Source organism: Xenopus laevis, chromosome 6S (assembly GCF_017654675.1).
Source record: "Xenopus laevis strain J_2021 chromosome 6S, Xenopus_laevis_v10.1, whole genome shotgun sequence".
In the NCBI taxonomy this organism is placed as follows: Eukaryota; Metazoa; Chordata; class Amphibia; order Anura; family Pipidae; genus Xenopus; species Xenopus laevis.
The window spans coordinates 99,629,724-99,652,163 of record NC_054382.1 but is presented as its reverse complement, the minus strand read 5'-3'; the positions used below and the strand labels follow the sequence as shown (position 1 = coordinate 99,652,163).

General features: G+C 37.2%; 1 protein-coding gene across 4 annotated transcripts; it reads left to right on the top strand.

Annotated features, from left to right (window-relative positions):
* The first annotated feature begins 366 nt into the window (after positions 1-366).
* On the top strand, positions 367-21,730 carry LOC108719729 (protein-L-isoaspartate O-methyltransferase domain-containing protein 1). Of its 4 annotated transcripts, XM_041567864.1 has the most exons (7): positions 391-494; positions 9,527-9,588; positions 9,690-10,115; positions 12,506-12,608; positions 15,989-16,160; positions 17,223-17,346; positions 19,140-21,730. In XM_041567864.1, the coding sequence occupies exons 3-7, from the start codon at positions 9,809-9,811 to the stop codon at positions 19,505-19,507; spliced, it is 1,074 nt and encodes a 357-aa protein (XP_041423798.1). In that variant the 5' UTR covers positions 391-494; positions 9,527-9,588; positions 9,690-9,808; the 3' UTR covers positions 19,508-21,730. The 4 variants fall into 4 exon arrangements, with proteins under 4 accessions (XP_041423797.1, XP_041423798.1, XP_041423799.1 ...); XM_041567863.1 differs by lacking the exon at positions 9,527-9,588 and having other exon boundaries at positions 367-494; XM_041567865.1 differs by lacking the exons at positions 391-494; positions 9,527-9,588 and adding an exon at positions 3,367-4,252.
* Positions 21,731-22,440: the final 710 nt, after the last annotated feature.

The window sequence follows — 22,440 nt, the reverse complement described above, 5'->3', positions numbered from 1 at the left end:
CACATGCAATAGTTAAAAATAATATATAAACTTTCCAACATACTTCTATACAGCCTATTCTTTTATACCAACACCTACATAATGTCACGCTAGTTAACCCCAATACTCACATTTCAGTTAATCTTTTTATTATTAATCATTATTGGTCTTTTTACTTAGCTAAGGTAAAAAGGCATATGAACTGTATTGCTTAGCAAACCCATTTACTCTTGTTTTGCTTGACTGCTTTATATTATATTATAATATAAAATATATTATATAATATATTATATAAAATGCACTAGCAATAGGGAATTAGGCCAATTCACATTTAGGTGTCTCTGAGAGGACAAGAGTGTTTATATATATGCTGTGCTGGTTACGTCACAGCCTCATCTCGCGAGACTGTGACGAAACCCGTGAAAGCGCTGGCCTGCAGAAGCCGAGCAGCTGGCCATGTAAACAACGGATCCGAGACTGCGGGCTGTGTTATGAAAAAGCAGGACTGTTGGGCGGTATGATTGTCTGACTGTTCTCATCTCGTGCTTGCAATTGTACATATCATTCGCTGCTGGCTCTTTTTTGTTGTTGTTGTTGTAAGCGTAATAAACGCGGTGCTTTTCTCAGAGAAATTGTGTTTTTTTTTGATTGCGCATAGAGGCTCGGGCTAAACTGTTTGTTTTCATATGCAAAATCCTGTGTCTGTTTTTTTTGGAGAAAGCTGTTACGCAAACTAGGAGACGTCACGTGTTATTAGTGCGGATATAAACAGTGGAAGTGGCGGTGACAGGTTTAGAGTTAACCCTCTGAGTGGCAGCCGTGTAGCCTCTAACTGAGTGTGCTGAGCTGAAGTTTGTTGCGGCTCCTTTAAGAGCTGATGGAGCTCTGTAGAGGGCAGTGCTTATGCATTCTTCAGTTTCACAAGATTGAAGAGAAGGGATCCTGGAGCTGTTCTTGGCAAGTATAAGGAGAATATACTCTCCTTTCTCTATGTGATACCTCATTCTGTCCCCCCATCCCTACAAACTCTAATGACAACTGTAATATGAATGTCATATCCCATGGACTCTGGGATCTCATCAGTTCTGTATTTAGCAGCTGTTAAAGGAGAAACGAACCCTTAAAAAAAACCTACATAGACCCCCCCCTGGCAAATGCCCCTCACTCTTTACTTACCCCTCCGTGCAGATTCTGTCCAGCGGAGTTCACCGGCGCCATTTTCAGACACTTTGGTAATCTTCAGAATGAGACCGGCGTTTTGGCACATGCAAAACAGAACATTGCTCCAAATGCGCATGCTCCGCTTCACCGGACACATTCCGAAGATTACCGAAGGGAAAAAGACAGAGCCCGTAAAGTCCGCTGGACAGAATCTGCACTGAGGGGTAAGTAAAGAGTTAGGGGCATTTGCCCGGAGGGGGACGAGGGAGGGGGGGTCTATGTAGGGTTGTGGGGTAGGGTTTTTTTTCTTTTAAAGGACCAATAACCAGTAACCGCTTGCGCTCCTCTTCAGAAAAGGTGATCGGGTGATCCATCGTGCGGTGTTCGATTTCGCCTTCCTTATAGACAGAATCTGCACAGCTGCACAGAGGGGTAAGTAAAGAGTTAGGGGCATTTGCCCGGGGAGGGAGGGGGGTCTGTAGGGTTGCAGGGTAGGGTTTTTTTTCTATTACAGGACCAATAACCAGTAAACGCTTGTGTTCCTCTTCAGAAAAGGTGATAGGGTGATCCATCGTGCGGTGCTCGATTTCTCCTTCGCCTTCCTTATAGACAGAATCTGCACGGAGTGGTAAGTAAAGAGTTAGGGGCATTTGCCCGGGGGGGGGGAGAAGGGAGGGGGGTCTATGTAGGGTTGCGTTCCTCTTCAGAGAAGGTGATCCATCGTGTGGTGCCCGATTTCTCCTTCGCCTTCCTTATAGGAGGAGCAATCGAGCGCCGCGCGATGGATCGTTGCCCTGACGCCTTTTCTGATGAGGAGCAAAAGCAGAGTTCAGGTCAGTTATTTCTAAATAAAGACTTTGCTATTTTAAAGTTTAATATGTGTTGGTTGTTTCTTTTCGTAGTACATTAACAATTGTTTTTCATTTTTTTTATGTTACTGGTCCTTTAAGGGTTTGTTTCTCCTTTAAGTCCATCGTTGACCCGAAGCTGTCATATAATGATGTTGTTTGACAAAATCTTTTTAATTACGGTTGTTATTTTGTGTGCGATGGTCCAACGGTCCCAACTAGAACCCGTGTACTATGGAAATCCAATGGTTTGGGCATGTTTAAAGGAACATTAACATCAAAATATAAAAGCACGTTAAAGTGATTAAAATATCATGTACTGTTGCCCTGCACTGGTAAAACGTACGTGTTTGCCTTAGACAGACTACCATATTTTATATAAAATAGGCTGCTGTGTAGCCATGGGGGCAGCTATTTAAGCTAAGAAATTAGAAAAAGGCACAGGTTACAGCTGATAACTGATCAGCTCTGTAATAGAATACAATGGTGTTCTACAGAGGCTGCCAACCACATCTGGTGGTGCACGGTACATTGGCAGATGAGAAGAACTACAGGAGGCCATACTCTGCGTGTCTCTTCAGAAATGTCCATCCAAGGGCTGATTGCTCATATAATCATGCATTGTCAGCTGTGTATGGCCACTTTTATGGTCACATAATCATGCTTTGTCATCTGTATATGGTCACCTTTAGGGGCAGATAATATCTTGTAAACTTTAAGTTTTGCGTTGATTTTCATAAACCACTAAGTTTAGCTAGGATTGCAGTTTGGTTGTTTACAATGAAAAAGACACATGGCCGGTTTGAATTCTTCACAATCTGTTCTTTGGTTTTAAAAATGTATGAACCACACTGAGTTTTGTTTGCGAGGGCATTTACTGCCTTCTGATCCTTTTTGCTATCTATATTTATGGGTCTCTAGAAGCCAATTGTTATATCAAATTATTTTGAAATTTCCTAACTTTTGGGGGCAGATTTATCAAAGGTTGAGGTGAATTTTTGAATGAAAAAAATTCGATTTTCGAGCAATTAGAATATCGAAATTTATCATGTACTGTCTCTTTAAGACTTCGACCATCTAAAACCTGCCGAATTGCTGTTTTAGCCTATGGTGGACATTCTAGATCCTATTTGGAGTCAATTGGTGGACCTTTTGAAAAAACTTTGATTCGAATTTGATCGCATGCGATATTACTTCGATGCGTACGATTCGAATTTGGCCGAATACGGACCTATTCAATTGAAAATGGACCTATTTGGCCAAAAAAAAACCCCTTCAACTTCATTTTGGTTGGTCTTTTTGAATTTCGAAGTTTTTCAAATTCAAAATTCGACCCTTGATAAATATGCCCCTTGTTGTCTGTGATTTTTGTTTTTGTGCTTAAGAATATGTAGGAGATTTGTGCTCTATACTTGATTTTTGTATTTTGGAATTTACACTGCTCTGCCTGGTCTATTTAAAATATGCTTATTTGTCATGTGGTGCACTTTAATTCTCTCTTGCACTGTTTTGGGTGTTTGAAGTTTATAAAATGATAGCTATTTGGTTTTCTGCATGGCAGGATATTTACATTATATTTTTCAATCATGAAAAAAGTTTGTTCCTTTAACTCATTTAGAGCCATATAAATCATGTAATTTTGGAAATGAGACACTTTATTCAGGAATGTTTGAAAAAAAAATGTATAGTTTTTTGTAGGTGAAATAACCTTAAAGTGAAAAAGCTCAAAATGTTGAACAATTGCTTGGCGATTTTGTGTAATCATTTGTGTTAGATCAACTGACAATGGGATAATACAGACAATCACACAAAGTTGTGTTGTAACATGGGCACAGTTAATGGGTACAATAAAGTAGCAGCTGCAGACAGGATTGAAGCTTCTGTGTCCTGTGATGCTCTGCAGAATATTCACAATATGCCAAAATCTTGCCCCCCACCCCATTTTTCATTCCAAAGTTGACATGACACAGTTCTGCTCAGCACAATCAGGCTGTTTGTTTTTCAGCTAAGACTTTGCAAATAATTTTGTAAAGGGCAAGGAAAGCCTGTTCACTGGGGGTGCCAAAATGTTATACACCACACCCACCACACAATAGAATCTCTTGGTTTGTTCTCCTGTTAGGAAAAAAAATTGCACAGGCCTGGGAAAGCTTGAATTGCATGTGACAGCACAATCTTACCTTGCATTCCTGTTCATCCTACTGTCCGAACTAGATGTGCGCATGTTCCGGCCCATGTGAAAATCAAATCTGATGGGGAGCCAGGTAAGCAAGGTAGGATTGCAGCATGGCAGTTTTTCCTATCAGGAACAAGAGCCGGTAAAACAAACCTAGCAATCCTATTCATTAGGGGTGCCTAACATTTTTGCACGCCTCCGTTAATAGGGCTTGCCTTGTCTTTTAAGCACTGGGCACAATGCGGATATTTGCATGTCCATTTTAATACAGGTATGGGATCTATTACCCAGAGTGCTGGGGACCTGGAGTTTTCCAGATAACAGATCTTTCTGTAATTTGGATATTCTTATCCTAAAGAGGGTGTTCACCTTCCAAACACCTTTTCAGTTGAGTTTTTTTCAGATTGTTGTCCAGAAATAAAGACTTTTTTCAATTTCTTTCCATTTTTTTTTTTTTTTACAGTTTTTCCAAAATCTAAGTTTAAAGTTTAATGTTCCTCTCTCCAGTCTCAGTAATTCAGGTGCTGTTTCTGAACTGTCCAATTTTGCTTGATACATTTTTCACAGCATCTCTGGAATATTAGCAACTATTGTATCAATTCTAACAGCTGCCTGTAATGAAACTCAGGGATTTAGCTCAGCAGGGACAAAAATGAAAAATGTATAAATTAAATGTATACATTTTGAACAGTTTAGACTCTAGTCGGTGACCCCCGCCCCCCCCCCCCTCTCTTCCAGAGCTGTTTTGAAAGGTTTCATTATATCTTAGTTGGGATCAAGTACAATGTACTGTTTTATTATAACAGGAAAAAAGGGAATCATTGTTAAAAATGTGGATTATTTGGATAAAATGTAGTGTATTGGAAGACAACCTTTCTGTAATTCAAAGCTTTCTGGATAATGGGTTTCCGGATAACAGATACCATACCTGTACAGGCATGTCACCCTGTATCTGAAATCCTTGGGATAGCAGTTTTATAGTAGCGCTGACCAATTGGTTAATTGGGAAATTTAAAAGTAACGCATACCCCCTCTGAATCCTCCTCTTTGCAAGAAGACAAGCGGGAGGTCACAGTCCACCCACAAATTCAAAGAATTATGGGTAGGCCATCTTCTATAGACTCCATTTTAATTAAATAACTACCATTTTTACAATTGATTTCCCCGCTCTCTGTTTAAATAAAATAGTACCTTGTGCTTAATTCTAACTAAGTTATAATTATTTAGGAGATTATTTACTAAAGTACGATTTTTTTTCTGGTCTGAGTTTTAAAGGGGAAAACACCATTATTTTATGGTAAAAAAAGACTAGCATGTTTTGAGATTTATTAAAGGACCAGTAACATCAAAAAAAAATGTTTAAAAATCTGTTTGTGCACAATGAAAAATAAACACCAAGACAAATGAAACTTTTAAAAAGCAAAGCGTTTATTAAGAAATAACTTACAGAAAATCCACTTCCTGTCCTCTTCAGAAACGGCGAAAAGGCGACCATCCACACTGCATCGATCGATTTCTCCTCCCTGGCTCCTCACTGACAAGCATCCTCCTCCTGGCGTCCAGCGTGTATCAGGCTCTTCACTCCTTTCCCTCTCTGTCTTCCCTCCTCCCCTGCTCCACTACTCTGAGAGAGACATGCGGCGCCTGATTACAATCCAGGAAAGGCGCACGTAACAGGCTCTCCTTCACTGAGCAGTGAGCGATCCTTGCCTCGATCCTTGCCTAAGCCCTCCCCTCCCATGTGGGAACTGGCCTGGGATTAACCCTATCGCTGCCGATGAACGGTGAAGAGGAGAGCCTGTGACACTGCCTGTAACGTGCGCCTTTCTGTTCTGCCTGGGTTGAAATCAGGCGCCGCATGTCTCTCTCAGAGTAGTGGAGCAGGGGAGGAGGGAAGACAGAGAGGGAGGTGAGCGGAGCAGGGAAGCCGATCCACGGGAAAGGAGGGAAGAGCCTGATACACAGCTGCTGCTGGACGCCAGGAGCAGGATGCCTGTCAGTGAGGAGCCAGGGAGGAGAAATCGATCGATGCAGTGTGGATGGTCGCCTTTTCGCCGTTTCTGAAGAGGACAGGAAGTGGATTTTCTGTAAGTTATTTCTTAATAAAGTCTTTGCTTTTTAAAAGTTTCATTTGTCTTGGTGTTTATTTTTCATTGTGCACAAACAAGTTTTTAAATATTTTTTTTTTATGTTACTGGTCCTTTAAACCCAGAGGCTGCTAAAAGTCAGAATAAAAAATATCTCAAACCTGTGAAGGTCATGTAGAAGTCAATGGCAGATGTCCATTTTATAATTGGAAAATCTCATGATCTGTGCTGAGTTTTGTGCAAGAATCTGAAAAAAAATTGTTGTTTTTGGGGGCAATAATCTGAAAAAAACAGCACGATTCGGATTTTTTCACCATTTTACCGAGTCTTCTCCTGCATCAGATTTCTTCAACTTAATTTATTGATAAATACGATAAAAATTTGGATGGGAGTTTGGTTGAAGTGGTTTTACTAAAACAATGAGAAATGTTTGAATTTTAGCAAATAACCTCCTAAATGTTTAAATTATTTACCATATTTCGGTATGGTAATCCACATTACAGAAACATCCCATATTCAGAAAGTCACAGGTCCTGATCATTATCCAGTGATGTGAAATATGTTGGTGCTATATAAATACATGTTAATAATAATAATTGTAGATAACAGGTCCCATAGGATTTGCAAGTGGTTTGCAGGCTCCTCAGAGCACAAGTAAGTAAGGATGTAAGGAAAGTAAGGATGTACCAAATATGGATATAGATCTCATTTAGCCAAAAGCTCAGCACTCTGATGGATTCAGATTTAGGGGTAGATTTATCAAGGGTAGAATTTTGAATTTGAAAAACAAAAAGATTCGAATTCAAAAAGACCAACCAAAACTAAATCGGAATTTTTTTTTGCCAAATAGATCTGTTTTCAATCGAATAGTTATGTTTTTGGTCGAATTTGAATCATACGAATAAAAGTGATAGTGCATTCGATGGAATTTGATTAGAAGTTTTTCCAAAAAAAAAACCTTTGATTTTTCAAGTCCACCAATTGACTCCAACTAGGTTCTAGGAGGTCCCCCAATAGGCTAAAACAGCAATTAGTCAGGTTTTTAGATGGCAAACGGTCGAAGTCGAAGAGACAGTACATGATAAATTTCGAAATTCTGATTTTTATCAAATTCAAATCGAATTTGGATTATTCCCTAGTCGAAGTACACAAAAATTAGCTCGAAATTTAAATTTTTAAAATTCAAATTTTCACTTGAGCTTTGATAAATCTGCCTTTAAATCTGTAGTAGTTAGCCAATCCGAATGGAAACTGTAAAAGTGACCCAAATTAGGGATTGAAACTTTTTTTTCCAGCCAATTCATTTGTGGTGATGGGGGGCAAAACAAAAGCTTCCACCTCAAACTTGCAAGTTCATGTAGAAGTCAATGGAAGCTTAGCTAGCAAAATCTTAATTGCTTGTTTTTTTTTTTTAATTGACGTTTTTCAGATTTTTTTGAGAATTTGTGGAGCTATTAAAATAAGTAGAATGCAAATTCACTGCAGTCGTTGAATTTCAGATATTTTGATAATAGGACTCCCCATATTTAGTCTTAGTCATGAAATTACAGATTAATCTGCGTGGAAAATTTTAAATAAAGTCGAATTTCATTATCCAAAAAAAACACCCTTTAAGGTGTAATGAATTCTAATGTCATATTAACTGATTTCAAATATTACCCTCTCCCTGTGGGTGCAGTAGGAGAAGGAACAAGGTAAAGTCGTAGCCAACAGCTGAAGCTAAAATGGGAGTGTATAACAATGCAGACATAGCAGAATGTATTTACAGAATAGGGTGTCATCACTGCACAAGGTTAGAGAACATTGTAACATATTCAGCTCTGCACACATCCCTTTCACTAAATTCTGTTTCCTGTAACCCTCACAATTTTACTGCTCTGTACAGGAGATGAAACCTTACACATAATGGGTCTCCTACCAAATTACTTTTTTTGAGCTTATAAAAACATTCGCCTTAAAGGGGTAGTTTATCTTTAAGTTAACTGTTAATTGTATGTCTTATTCTTAGCAACTTTACAGTTCGTCTTCATTTTAGTTGGAAAAGGTCAGAAGAAGAAGGCAAATAATTCAAAAACTATAAATAAATAAGGAAGACCAATTTAAAACTTGCTTAGAATTAGCCATTCTATAACATACCAAAAGTTAACGTAAAGGAGAAATCAACCTGTAGTAAAAAAAGCCCGTACCCCCCACCCCAGGTAGACCTCCTTCCCTCCTAACTACCGCCCCATACTTACCCCTCGGCGCAGATTCTGCCAGCGAAGTTCCACGCTTCCATCTTCCGGCTCCTCTGAGAGATGGCTGAGAGATCGGTATTTCTGCGCATGCGCAGTTGGAGCAGTTTGCCAGTTTGCGACAGCTGCGCATGCGCGGAATTACACGGTAATTGCCGATCTCCCAATCAGCTTACTGAGGAGCCGGAAGATGTACGCTTGGAACTTCGCTGGAAGAATCTGCGCCGAGGGGTGGGGGTTACGGGGCTTTTTCCCTACAGGTTGATTTCTCCTTTAAAGGTGAACCAATCCTTTCAGTTAGAAACTTTGTATCTTTTTCTGGCTGTTTAGTGCAGGAGATCAAAGAGAAAGTTGGGACATTTTAGTAACAAACCCGGGACTGCGGGTTGAGCTGTCAAAATTGGGACTGTCCAGCGAAAAACTGTACAGTTGGGAAGTATGGTATTTGTGTACACAAAGGAAAAAAAATCAATGTGACTAAAACATTAGTTGGAAGGGGCAGAAGAACTAGTCCTAGCATTTGTCTTTTGTTCCCTGTTATATACAAATCCAAATATAGAGTTTATTTTTCCCAAGTTTTTAATTATTTGTAAACGTAACTTCTTTCTAAACTTTTTCCAAACTGCTTCTAGCTAAGGGCTGCCCCTTGGCTCATGCAATTCACAAAACATGGGCACATATACATGCTAGGTTACATCAGCCATTGAATGGACAGAGCTCTGTTATTTACGTCAACATTTTTAACTGTTAGAGCTGCATTATCAGACCATTACAAAATAGTGATTTAGGTAAAATATGGAAAAGGGCAATATTTACCGACGAGTGAAAAATCAAGTCTGAAGTTGTTTCAGGACACCAAACCAGCAGTGCAGAATTGCACAGAAACATACTGCTTCCAGTTATAGTTACAAATAATGTTAAAACCATCTTAAATAAATGTATATTGGAAAGTTGCTTCAAAGAAGATTTTCTTTAATTATGCAGCATTTTATTTTTGCTCTTATTTAATTTACCTTTTTATAAACTGCTTGCTTCCCCCAGGCAGAACACAGATGAAGTGCTTGTTTAAAGCATAGAACAGTTTGTTTGTGTATGGCTTTACAGTTAAGTTCCATTTCCAAGCTTTTTATACAATATTACAGTGGAATGCTTTTGTGTCTTTCTGTCTGTAATTTAAAACCTCTGTATTTTGTTTCTTCCACAGGATGCTAGTAGTGCAGGTGTACTAATGACCTGCTAGCTCTTCCAGCTGATCATATATTGATGCTTCTTTCTGCCCTTTGCTGATGTATTTCAAAACTATTTAAAGGAGAAAAGTAAATCATGGGTGGAGCAGTGAGTGCCGGGGAAGACAACGATGATCTAATTGACAATCTTAAAGAAGCCCAATACATACGGACTGAAAGAGTGGAACAAGCCTTTAGAGCAATTGATCGTGGAGAATATTATTTGGAGGGATACAGGGACAATGCTTATAAAGATTTGGCGTGGAAGCATGGAAACATACACTTATCAGCACCTTGCATCTATTCAGAAGTTATGGAAGCACTTAAGCTTCTACCAGGATTGTCTTTTCTCAATCTGGGAAGTGGAACTGGATATTTAAGTACAATGGTGGGCTTAATATTAGGTAATTGCATTTATGTTTTAATAATAATAATTTATTAAAATAACAATTATTTTAATAAATAAAGGTAGTAGCTGTATTCTTCTAAGACTTTTTTAGGCTTACTGTACAAACCTAGAGACACAGTAGGGAGCTATAGTAGGATTAAAGGGAACCAGTGTGAAGGGTACAAGTAGAAGTTTACTGCTATATACGTGGGCCCGGGTGTACACACCCCAGACCTTCAAGAGAAGGAGTAAACACCAGGAAGCATGAAAGTGGGCTGGCACAAACTGAACCACACAAGGTTGAAAAGCAGGAGAAGTAGTAAAGTAACACATTTCATTTTCCAAAATTAAAAACAAAGGCCTGACGCATTTCGTGTCTCCAAGGACATTTAGTCATAAGCTGAACACTAGGTACAACAAACAACAAACCCTGTTTGTTTTACCTAGTACTCAGCCTATGAATAAGTGTCCTTGGAGAAACGAAACACGTCAAGCCTTTGTTTTGAATTTTGGAAAATAAAATGTGGTATTTTACTACTTCTCCAACTCCTGCTTTTCAACCTTGTCTGGTTCAGTTTGTGCCAGCCTGTTTGAGGTTTCCTAGGGAGCTAGTAAAGAGTAGAACGAAGTGCATAGTACATTATATTATAATAGTATATTATGGTATCAAGACAAGATTATACATTGGTTAATGATGTGCAGGTTGACAAGTTGACTCATCTTGACCAGGCAGTAGTAGTAGTGTAGTATAGTTTAGTAGTTATAGACCCATTGAGGAAGCAAGAGTTTGGCCAGGACCTGCCCACGATGGATGACTGCATGAACCTGCCCAGACCCTGGGCTGGGGCCGACCTGCACCTTACCAACGTTGGTGTTATATCAGTAGTAGCCAAGCTATACGGAAGCATAAAAAAGATCATATGGTGTAGTATTCTAGTAAAAACATGTACACAATTTTAAACTTGTTGGTGTAGTCTGAAATTACAAACTGTGATTCACCTTTACTCCCATCATGCAGTGAGTCAACCTACTCACCAGACTGAATAAGATATCAAGGCTCCACAAGGCAGAATCTTCAATGCAGTTCCTTAATGACTTTCCAAGCTTATCATACTTTTGTGAGGAGTCATTTATATCGGTGACTGCTGATATCCCAGTCAGAGCATTTGTTTTTTAGAAAGGAGTCAGCGACGCCCATTTGAAAGCTGCAAAGAGTCAGTAGAAAAAGGGAAATAGCTATAAATCTATAAAAAAAAAAATAATGAAAACCAATTGTAAAGTTGCTTAGAATTGACCATTATATAACATAATAAAAGTTACCTTAAAGGTGAACCACTCCTTTAAAAAGCTGCAGTTGAACTGGTTGTAATAGAGAAACAAAGTCAGTCTGAATGCACGTAGAAAGGTATGTTATTCTTGGGGCTGTTTACGGCAATTTTATTTTTTTTAAACAAAGGCCACTTATCCTTTAAAATTATTAACTCCTTACACATATACACAAGGAACGCTGTAATAGTCTGCAGGGCGATGGTTTTCAATTACCTCACAATTGCCACATAAATGTATGTGGTCACTGTCCAATGGAATTTAACCTTGAGCCAGTGGCAGTGAATTCAGATTTATTGATTTCTTTATAAAACAAAAAGTGGCATAAAAGTGGTGACTGATAAAAATCTTATGAAGGCATGGGCCTAGATTGCATTTTTGGTTGTACATGACTTAATGATATTTAAATTTACTCTTTTCACTTCTAGAATTTCTGTAGTGATTGTTGAATTTTTCTAGGTTTTTTCACGAAAAAATAGTGAAAATCGACATTGACGCTCGCATCCAATTTTGGATGCGTGTCTGAAAAGTCGCTCGCATCAATTTTGACGCTGGCATTAAAGTCAATTGGCGTCCGAATAGTGTTGATGCTTGGTGATTTTGAGGCTGGCAAATTGTCGCCGGTGACTTTTTTGCAGGAGATTCACAAATTTATTCGCTGGCGGTGAAATGTGCAGATTCGCCGCAAATTTATTCGCCCATGACTAGGTATTATAATGTGCTTCTCTGAAAACATTTTGGAAATCCACTTTTCTTCTATGGCCCAATAATATAAGTGTAAAGTGTTGGGCCCTTTATACCACACCACACAGTACTAAATAAATGTTTACAAGGCCCCCATAATGGCTGGGTTTTGCCTGCTTGAACCCCTTGCTTCCAGGCTTGATTAAAAAAGAAAAACATTACATCACCCTATTGTATTGCTCACTTGCATTGAAAAAAAGAATACTGCAAAGATAATAAACTAAGCTAACTAAGCTAAAACATGTTTTTTAAATGTTGCTTTTTCACTGTAGCATTTTTTTGAATGTCTAAATAGATTTTTGATGCAGTATTTCTTTCTTAATCTTTGTTTCTTAGGCCCATTCGGTATAAACCATGGAATTGAGCTTCATTCAGACGTCGTGGAATATGCGAAGGAAAAATTGGAGTATTTCATTAAACAGAGTGATAGTTTTGACAAGTACGTTTTCAGTATCATCTCCAGTTGATGTTAACTTTGCCTTTATTTAACCCTTTAAGTGCCAGCAGAATTTCACATTTTGGTTACGCGAAATGCCAGCCGTTTTTGAAACATTTTGTGCTCTCTCACTTTAGGGGCATTTTCTGAGGGGAAACCTATAGTTTACCTAGGAAAACTATACATTGTTTTTTTCGATAGAAACTGAGCTTTCTAAATCTGCCTGAGTTTTCATGTATTTCCACCTGTGCAAAAAAATTTATAGTGCTAAATACCAAAAATAAATGAAAAATTACCATTTTTCATCGTATATCAATTTATACCAGAAAAATATTTCATTTTACGGATGAAAATCCAACTGATTTGGAAAGCCTTATGTCTCTCGAACGTGCCAATACCAGATATGTATAGTTTTAGGGAGATTTAGGATTTCTGTACAGCAAAAACTCCCGGCAGTATATTACCGAATTTTGAAAGCACTAAGGCAGAAAACGGCATGCTTTAGATTCCAAGGCAAAAAATCCTGAAACCGTAGGTTTACCCCAGAAAACCATACATTTTTGAAAAGTACACATTCTGCCGATTACAAAATGGGTAACTATGTCTCTCTACTCCCAACTACCAAACATAAAAGCTTGTCTGAACATAGCGGTTTTTCAACAAAAAATTCAAAATTCTGAAAAATCATTTCAAAGGTTTTATTTTGCTGCTCCGCATATCCCAAACTATATTAGGTACCAAGAAAAAGCACCTGAAATATGATTGCCAGGGGTCCACTGAACAGTTTGATACCCATTATGCATAGGTTTACCAAAGTATCTGGCATTTAGAGACACCAATATGTAGTTAGCACATCCAAATTGTTCAGGACTTTACTTCAGCTACTGAGAAATCAACACATTGACTGCATTTTTTGTGGGGTAAAAACACAGAAATATATGTTTACCCCCCAAACCCATATATTTTTGGAAAGTACACATTCTACTGAATCTAAAATGGGTACCCATGCCTTTCTGCTCCAAACTACTGAGTCGCAAGGCTTTCCCAAAATTGTCGGTTTTGGTGAAATATCTGAAAATTGCCTCAAAGCTTCAACTTTCCAGCATCGTATTGTCCATGTATCATTACCAGCATAAAGCATCCTAAATATAAACATATGGGTCTACTAAACAGTTTGATGCCCAATGTGCATAGATATACCAAACTTTGTGGCGCACAGAGACCCCCAAATGACAATATGTATAGACATTTTCACGGCTGACGCGCTGGCTGCTTCAATATAACCACCTGGTGTGTGTATTATGCGACATTAGACCACCTAACAGTACAGAGACCCCAGAAAACCATATATTTTCAGAAAGTACACATTCTGACAAATCCAATATGGGTAAATAAGTGTTTCTACTGCAAACTGCCAAACTGCAAAGCAATGCTGAACATAACGGTTTTTATCAAATTTCTGAAAATCGTCACAAAGCTTGAATTTTACCCCATTATATGCCCCACATTTCGTAACTTATCAGTATAAAACATCCTAAATATGAACGCCAGGGGTCTACTAAACACTTTGATGCCCAATATGCATAGATATACCAAACTATGTGGCGCACAGAGACCCCCAAATGACAATAGTGTATATACATTTTCACGGCTGACGCGCTGGCCGCTGCAATATAAGCACCTGGTGTGTGTAATATGCGACATTAGACCCCCCCTAACAGTACAAAGACCCCAGAAAACCATATATTTTCAGAAAGTACACATTCTGACGAATCCAATATGGGTAAATAAGTGTTTCTACTGCAAACTGCCAAACTGCAAAGCAATGCTGAACATAACGGTTTTTATCAAATTTCTGAAAATCGTCACAAAGCTTGAATTTTACCCCATTATATGCCACACATTTCGTAACGTATCAGCATAAAACATCCTAAATATGAACGCCAGGGGTCTACTGAACACTTTGATGCCCAATATGCATAGATATACCAAACTATGTGGCGCACAGAGACCCCCAAATGGATATATAGTAGATAAAATTTACAAGGCAAAACAAAATAAGGCAGTAAAGAATGAAATGCAAAAAAATCCAATAAAACCACAAAAATCAATGTTTTTTTTTCCAGACTGGTGTTATCGGCCGTCAGAATCACAGTTTGAATATTTTAGCTGGGCCAAACAGGTTATACGGCTAGAAACAAGTGAACACAACATACGCAGAGCTGAAAATGCAATAAAATGGCTAAAAATTCAATAAAATGGCTAAAAATGCACCAAAATACCCAAAATTGCAATATAATCACCGAAATAACATACAAAAGATATTGCACAGTACGGTTAGCGAATACGCTATTCGTAATGGCAATAAAACATTTTTTTCAGCCAAAAAAAGACGATGCGATAAGAAAAAAAAAAAAGCCACAATGCCATGTATGTGCGTGTGCGTGTGTACAAATGGTAAATTACATGTTATGTGCGCGTGTGTGCGTGTGCACGTGTGTGTAAGTGCAGTGAGTGTAAGTGACCCCCCCAATCCCCAAAAAATTTATGTGTAAGTGTGAATCTAAGTGTGTATTACTGTAATAAGTGTGTGTTGGTGTGTTTGTGTGTGTAATTGTTGCACTGACCTGAAAAAGTCGCTGGAGACTGTTGCAGACGATCAGGAAGAGCCCCTGGAAGAGATCTGCGACGTCATCTGTGTCCCTGTGCTGTGGGGGCGGAGATCTACGGCGCGGTGTAGGCTGCAGCAGCAGGACACGTAAGTAACACGTGCCTGCTGCTGTTTTTGGGCCCCTGGGCGATCGCGCCCCAGGGGCCACTCGATCCCCTGCTCTGCTCGTTGTCTAGGGGCAGGGGATCGTGAAGGAGCGGAGCGAGCGGCTCTAACAGCCGCTCCTCCGCTCGCAAACCCGGAAGTGCTGCAGAACGTAGAATCTACGATCTGTGGCACTTTGGTCCTTTGATCCACAGAACGTAGATTCTACGTTCTGTGGCACTTAAAGGGTTAAATAAAAGATTTTCGGCTTGCAATTTTTTTAAAAAAAATTTTGCAGGTACAAAATGTTAAAATAAGTAAATTTAATATGGTTCCTTAGAACGATGGAAGCTTTTTAGGAGGTACTTGAAAGGGGTTGTTCACCTTCCAAATACATTTTTCCAGTTTGGTTGTTTTCAGATTGTTTACCATAAACAAAGACTTTTTTCAGTTACTTTCCATCTTTTATTTTTCACTGGTTTCCCAATATTGAAGGGGGTTATTTATCAAAGGTTGAATATCAGAGTAATGTGAATTTTATTTTTTTTGATTTTATTCACAATTCGAATAATAAATGTCACAGGTATAGCAAATGAAAACTATTTTTGGTTGTCTGTTTCTCTTTCAGATTTGAATTCTGCGAGCCCTCTTTTGTGGTTGGTAATTGTCTCGAGATTGCGTCAGACAGTCCTCAGTATGATAGAATTTACTGTGGAGCTGGTGTCCAGAAAGATCATGAAAATTACATGAAAATCTTGTTGAAATTGGGAGGGATATTAGTTATGCCTATTGAAGATCAGGTGACTTTTTAATCTACATTTATTGTTCATACGGTGTTCAAGACCATTAGACTTTCCAGTATAATTCCTTCTGAAGTAGTTTACTTCTTTATTGTCCTGTTGTTGATGACATCTGATAAAAATTTGCAGTTGGTCTTCATTTTATTTTACTGATTTCCCTTTTCTCTGTAATAATAAAACAGTACAGCATGGGACCTGTTCTCCAGAATGCTCGGGTTTGCCGTATAATCTATCTTTCCATAAATTGGATCTATATACCTTTAGGCTACTAGAAAATTACGTAAACAATAACAAAAACCCAATAGGCTGGTTCAGCTTCCAGTAAGGATTAATTATATCTTAGTTGGGATCAATTACAGGTATAGGATCTATTATTCAGAATGCTCAGGACCTGGGGTTTTCTGGATAAAGGATCTTAATACTTTATATCTACATGAAATAAACGCAATAGGTTTAATCCAATAAGGATTAATTATATCTTAGTTTGTATCAAGTACAAGGTACTGTTTTATTATTACAGAGAAAAAGGAAATGATTTTTCAAAATTTGGATTATTTAGATAAAATGGAGTCTATGGGAGCCAGCCATTCCATAATTCAAACCTATCTTGATTATGGGTTTTCATGATAACAGATCCTATACCTGTACAAAGTTATGTTTTATTATTACAGAGAAAAGGGAAAACCATGTTTGAAAATTTGGATTATTTGATTATAATGGAGTCTATGGGAGCCGGCCTTTCCGAATTCAGAGCTTTCTGGATAAGGGGTTTTTCTGATAACGGATCCCATACCTGTACCTTGTACTTGATGGTACCTAACATGCATAATTCCATATTGCTGGTAAAAAAAATCCTATTGGGTTTATTTGATGTTTGAATGTTTAGCAACCTTACTGTATGGGGATACAAATTTCAGAAAGATCCCTTATCCAGAAAACCTCAGATCCCAAGCATTTTGGATAATAGATTGATATATGTGATATATGATGTAAATTACATGTGTCACAGTTAAGCAATACTTAAATGTTAACATTTCATTAATATATTTCTTTTTAAATTAGCTTACACAAATTCAGCGAACTGGACAGAACACATGGGAGAGTAAAAACATCTTGGCTGTATCTTTTGCTCCTCTGATGCAACCAAATAAAAATGATAACCAAAAGTCTGATACTGTGAGCTTACGTAAGTATGTTTAAGCAGTTTGTAGCAATGTAATTAATTATAGATGTATGTTTCCTTGAAAATTATTTATTAATTATTTTGAAGTTACTTTTTATTTTTAAAGTAAATCCTCAGTTGCTTTATATGAGTTACTTGTAGCACTGACAGATTCTTTTTTAGAGTTAGAACTGAACCATGTGAAATAAAATGTGTTTACAAGGAAGCATTTGGGATTTATAGTAAACAACACATGTCCATCAAATTCAACATTTTAAGTCTATATATAACCTGGGGAAAAAATCCTTCCTGACTCCAAAATGGCAATCGGACCAGTCCCTGGATCAACTTGTACTATGAGTTATCTCCCATAACCCTGTATTCACTCCCTTGCTAAATAGCCATCCAACCCCTTCTTAAAGCTATCTAATGTATCAGCCTGTACCACTGATTCATGGAGAGAATCTCATTGTAAAAAAAAAAAAAAATCCCTTCCGAATATTTAGACAGAACCTCCTGTCCTCGTGTCTGCTGTAAGGACCTACTGGTAAATAAAGCATTGGAGAGATTATTATATGATCCCCTAATATATTTATACATAGTTAGCACCTCTTCTCCAGTGTGAACAACCCCATCTTTCCTCATAGCTAAGATTTTCCATACCTTACCTTACCAGCTTAGTTGTCCTTCTCTGTACCCTCTCTAATACAATAATGTCCTGTTTGAGCTTTGGAGACCAAAACTGTACGGCATATTCTAATAAGCGATAATTGCAATTTGCAGTTATGTTTTTATAAACTAACTTACCCTGGGCTTTGTGCTGAAAAAGATTGTCAATCGTAAGTTTCCCCGACCAGGCTTTTTTAACTAAGATAGCTTTTGGTAACTTCCGAAGTTTTTCTTCATTTTAAAAGCCCATTTATGGAGACATATGAATATTTCCAAGCTTTTTCAGCATGAAACCAAGCTCAATTAAACATACTCGTGCGGGGTTTCATTTAAGATTGCTGAGCATCTTTATGGGCCTCATAGTGATTTATCCAAGTTCATGAGTTGGCTCAGTGGAATTTGGTCTTCTACAAATGAAGGCAATTACCATTGTTACATTTTCCAGTGTATGACCTACATAAAAGTTGAGAAAAGTAATTTCTGTCTTATCAATGATCATTTTGAACAATGTTTCCTGCTAATGAAGGTTTTGGGTATCAGGTTTGGTGTGTGACTGCAATTAATAAGGCGGTTATTTACTAAACGCTAACAGATTTTTTGCAATTTTAAAAGGGAAAACCCATTTTTTCTTTGAAAAAAAAAAAATTTGATTTTTTTTTTGTGATTTAAACCCCAATGCTGTTAAAAGTCTGAATAATACTCAATCTCAAGCCTGCCGAGGTCACGTAGTAGTCAATGTCCCATTTACAATTGGAAGATATCCTGATCTGCTCTGGGTTTCATACAATAATCTGAAAATTTTGTGGGTTTCAAAATTGTCAGATCCAAAAAAATCGTACAATTCAGATTTTTTCACAATTCTTTTCCCGCACCAGATTTTTTCGAATAAATGTATTGATAAATACGGTAGAAAAGTGCACAGGAGTTTGGTCAAAATGGTTTTAAGAAAATATTGAGACATTTTTGGATTCTAGCAAATAATCCCCTAAATGTTACATGAGCCACTTGATGTTGAGTTATATTATGTATCCTAGACAGTGGATGAAAATAATGGAATACGTTCTGTAGTTCAAATTCTTTACAACATAACCTACAACTCAAAAGGTGTGAGGTCCTGATGACCTGCTTATTTTCTTTTTCTTCCTAAGCTCCCAATTCTGTTAGGAACCTTCAGGATTTAGCTCGCATCTATATACGTCGTACACTTAGAAACCGTATAAATGAAGAGATGCAAGACAAAGGTATTCCTCCTAAGGCACCTCCAAAGCGTAAAAGAAGACGATGTCGAAGACGCCGTATAAATACTTATGTGTTTGTTGGAAATCAACTTATTCCTCAACCATTAGACAGTGATGATGATGAAAAAATTGAAGAGGATGGCAAAGAGGATGAAAAGGACCATAATGAAGCTATGAAAGCTGAGGAACCTCCTCCAAATCAGCTGCGTGAAAAAATTTTGAGCTTGCCACTCCCTGAATCTTTAAAGGCATACTTGACCTATTACAGAGAAAAATGATGCACTTGGATCTAAAACTTTTTTTGCCTGCTGATATTTCATTTACTTCTTGAAAATGTAGCATTTTTTTTTTAAGAATTCATTTGATAGATATAATTGGTTGATCAACACCTAAAACTGTCTTAAGTTCTTTACTTGCTTTATTTTTTAATATCTGTATTTTCGCTACAGTTTCGCTACAATTACACACATTTTTGCATAGGAAGTTAATGCAAAGTTAGATGCGCCATGAAGTTGAATTTGAGCAATTTCTTAGTCTACAAACCTGTGCTGATCTTCCAGCACATGGGGCAGGTCAGTTCAATGCATAAACATTTTAGCACTTTAAAGATGCAAGTATGATCCATAAAAATATATCTGAGATATTGCAAATCCAGCTCACAGTGAGGCATTCCATTGGACAAAAAAAATCATATTTTGTGTGTAACTGTTTAAAAGAATGAGAAGTGCAATAGAATTGAAAAAGGAATTCTGCTTTCACTTTCATTTTTTGGGGTAGAAAATGTTGATCAGAATATTTATTGAAAAGCTTAAAAAACATTTTGCGCCTTTGTTTAATGTACAAATATAAATAGGTGAAAAGGTTCATGTTTTAATTAGCATTGATCAAGCATCTATCGAGAATCTGTTTCATAGTGAAACAATTTATCGGATAAATGTAAATACAATTAATATAGAAAGTCAACTTTACTTATGACCCGTTGCTAATAAAAGTTGATCTGGTTACTCTTTTAGTACAGTGATCCCCAACCAGTGGCTCATGAGTAACGTGTTACTCGCCAACCCATGGCTGTTGCTCTTAGTGGCCTCAAAGAAGGTGATTATTTTTGAATTCCTGGTTTGGAGGCAATTTTTAGAAAAACTAGATATTCTGCCAAATATTGGCTCCTGTACGCTGCCAGTCCACATAGGAGGTACCAAATAGCCAATCACAGCCATTATTTGACATCCCAAGAACTTTTTCATGCTTGTGTTTCTCCCCAACTTGTTTCATAATTGATTCTGGCTCACAGATAAAAAAAAAAAAGTTGGGAACCCCTGTTTTAGTTGGTTGGCCTTTTTGTTGGGAAAACCTACTTTATCTTTAATATATAAAGATGTTCCATTTGTTGTTATTCAAATCATTTTTTGGTCTATAATATTTCAAATATTTATGTAAAGAAAAAATATATAAGTGGGGGAAAAAAAACAATTATGGTTTTTAAAACACATGCCAGTTATTTCCCCACAGTTATAGTATAGTTGATCTCATTTGGCTAATTCCGCCCATATTTTTTTTTTCTAGTGAGATTACAATACACACATGAATAAATTACATAGTTTTTTTTCTGTATGTCTTAAATTAGGAATTTGTTGCTCAAAGAAATGTACCTCCTTCCTATAGCCCAGCTGTCTTTTTTTTGTTCTTTAAATTGCTGAGTATTTTATTAGCAAGAAACCTTATTTCTTGGGTACAAATATAAAACATTCCTTTTAGAGAATCACCAGCTTTATAGATGCAAAACAGATGTCACCATTTTTTGATTATAAGCAATAGAAAAAAATCAAGTATTTTCACACTATAAAAAATAAGCTTTATTACAAAAAAAAACAGAATGATATTCACCAGTTCATGAAACCACTTAAAGAAAATTATTTATCTTGTAAATATGTTGGTGTCCTTCAAACGTGGCATTTTTTGAATTAAGAAAAGCTACATATATAAGTATAATTTTTTGTGAACAAAGGCATGGGTGAATGCTTTGTAAAGAAAACTTCAGGATACTTAAGAGAGATTTTGGATAAGGCCTATTTAATAGTGTGTGATGTTCTCTGCTGCAGTAGGGCTCCTGGTTCCATGTTATTTTTCAATAGTTTGCTTAAAAGCATTCAGTAACTTTGTTTGTTATTAATAATTAGTTCCTTTAATTAAACAACTTCAATAAGAATAATACAAACCTTAAAGAAGCCTTGTGTCTAAATTTGTGAAATCTTGGACCTGTTGGCAAGTTGAGGTAGTCTAGAAAATGTTACATGGATATATTTGAAAATGCTTTTGTAGAATGGCTGCATTGCTACTTCATTAAATTGTACTTTTTGGAAAAAATAGATGTTTTCATGCTTATACATGTTTGATTTATATCTGTTTTGTAAAAAAAAAAAATGCTTGTCCTGTTCTTTTCACCACTTTGACATCCAAATCCACTTGAATTAGAAATTAAATAAAAAAAGTGGTTATTTGAACATTTTGCATGGAGTGGTCTATTTTTCAAAAGAAATTTGTTTTATCACCTATTTATTATCTTTTTATAAATGTAGGGAACATTTTTCTCAGTTTATTTTTATTTTTTTATACAATAAAAGAGAAGGGAGGAGACGGAGGATGGTTTACAAATTTTTATTGTCAAGTAAATAAACACTTGTGGTAGAAACGTTTTTACAAATGTATTTTGAAAAAAAGCAATTGAATACACAAGATTATGTTCTTCTTCAAAGAAAACTTGTTTACAGGTATAGGACCTGTTATCCCAAATGCTCACGACCTGGGGTTTCCCAATGATATCAAAGTGCTAGCTCTGCATCCCAAGTGATATGGACACCACCATTCTGGACACAGGGCCGAAGAGGAGATGACACACCAGCACTAATTTTGTATTTTATTTTCAAATTTTTCTAGTCTCAGGAAAATTTTCTTTTCCTGAGATGTTACATTGCAGTGGTCACTAGCGGGTTAATCCACTGTTGTCATGTGAGGACAGGAAGTAACAAGCTAATTATAGAACCCACCCCATTCCCCCTCCCACCTCGTGTTCGTTATCCTGTTACCCAAAACCAAACCCATTCACATGCCAAATGTATTTAACATGACAATTTTCTCTTCTTGATTCTCACATGGCAGTGGTCACTAACCACCCTTGATCGTCATTCTGCACTTCTTCAAAAAATATAGGCAA

Bases quoted from the DNA above. Each gene is read 5' to 3' on its own strand.
- LOC108719729 (XM_041567863.1), top strand. From the start codon at position 9,809: ATGGGTGGAGCAGTGAGTGCCGGGGAAGACAACGATGATCTAATTGAC. The intron at 12,609-15,988 runs GTACGTTTTCAG...TTTCTCTTTCAG, and splicing joins CAGAGTGATAGTTTTGACAA to ATTTGAATTCTGCGAGCCCT. The intron at 16,161-17,222 runs GTGACTTTTTAA...TTTTTAAATTAG, and splicing joins TTATGCCTATTGAAGATCAG to CTTACACAAATTCAGCGAAC.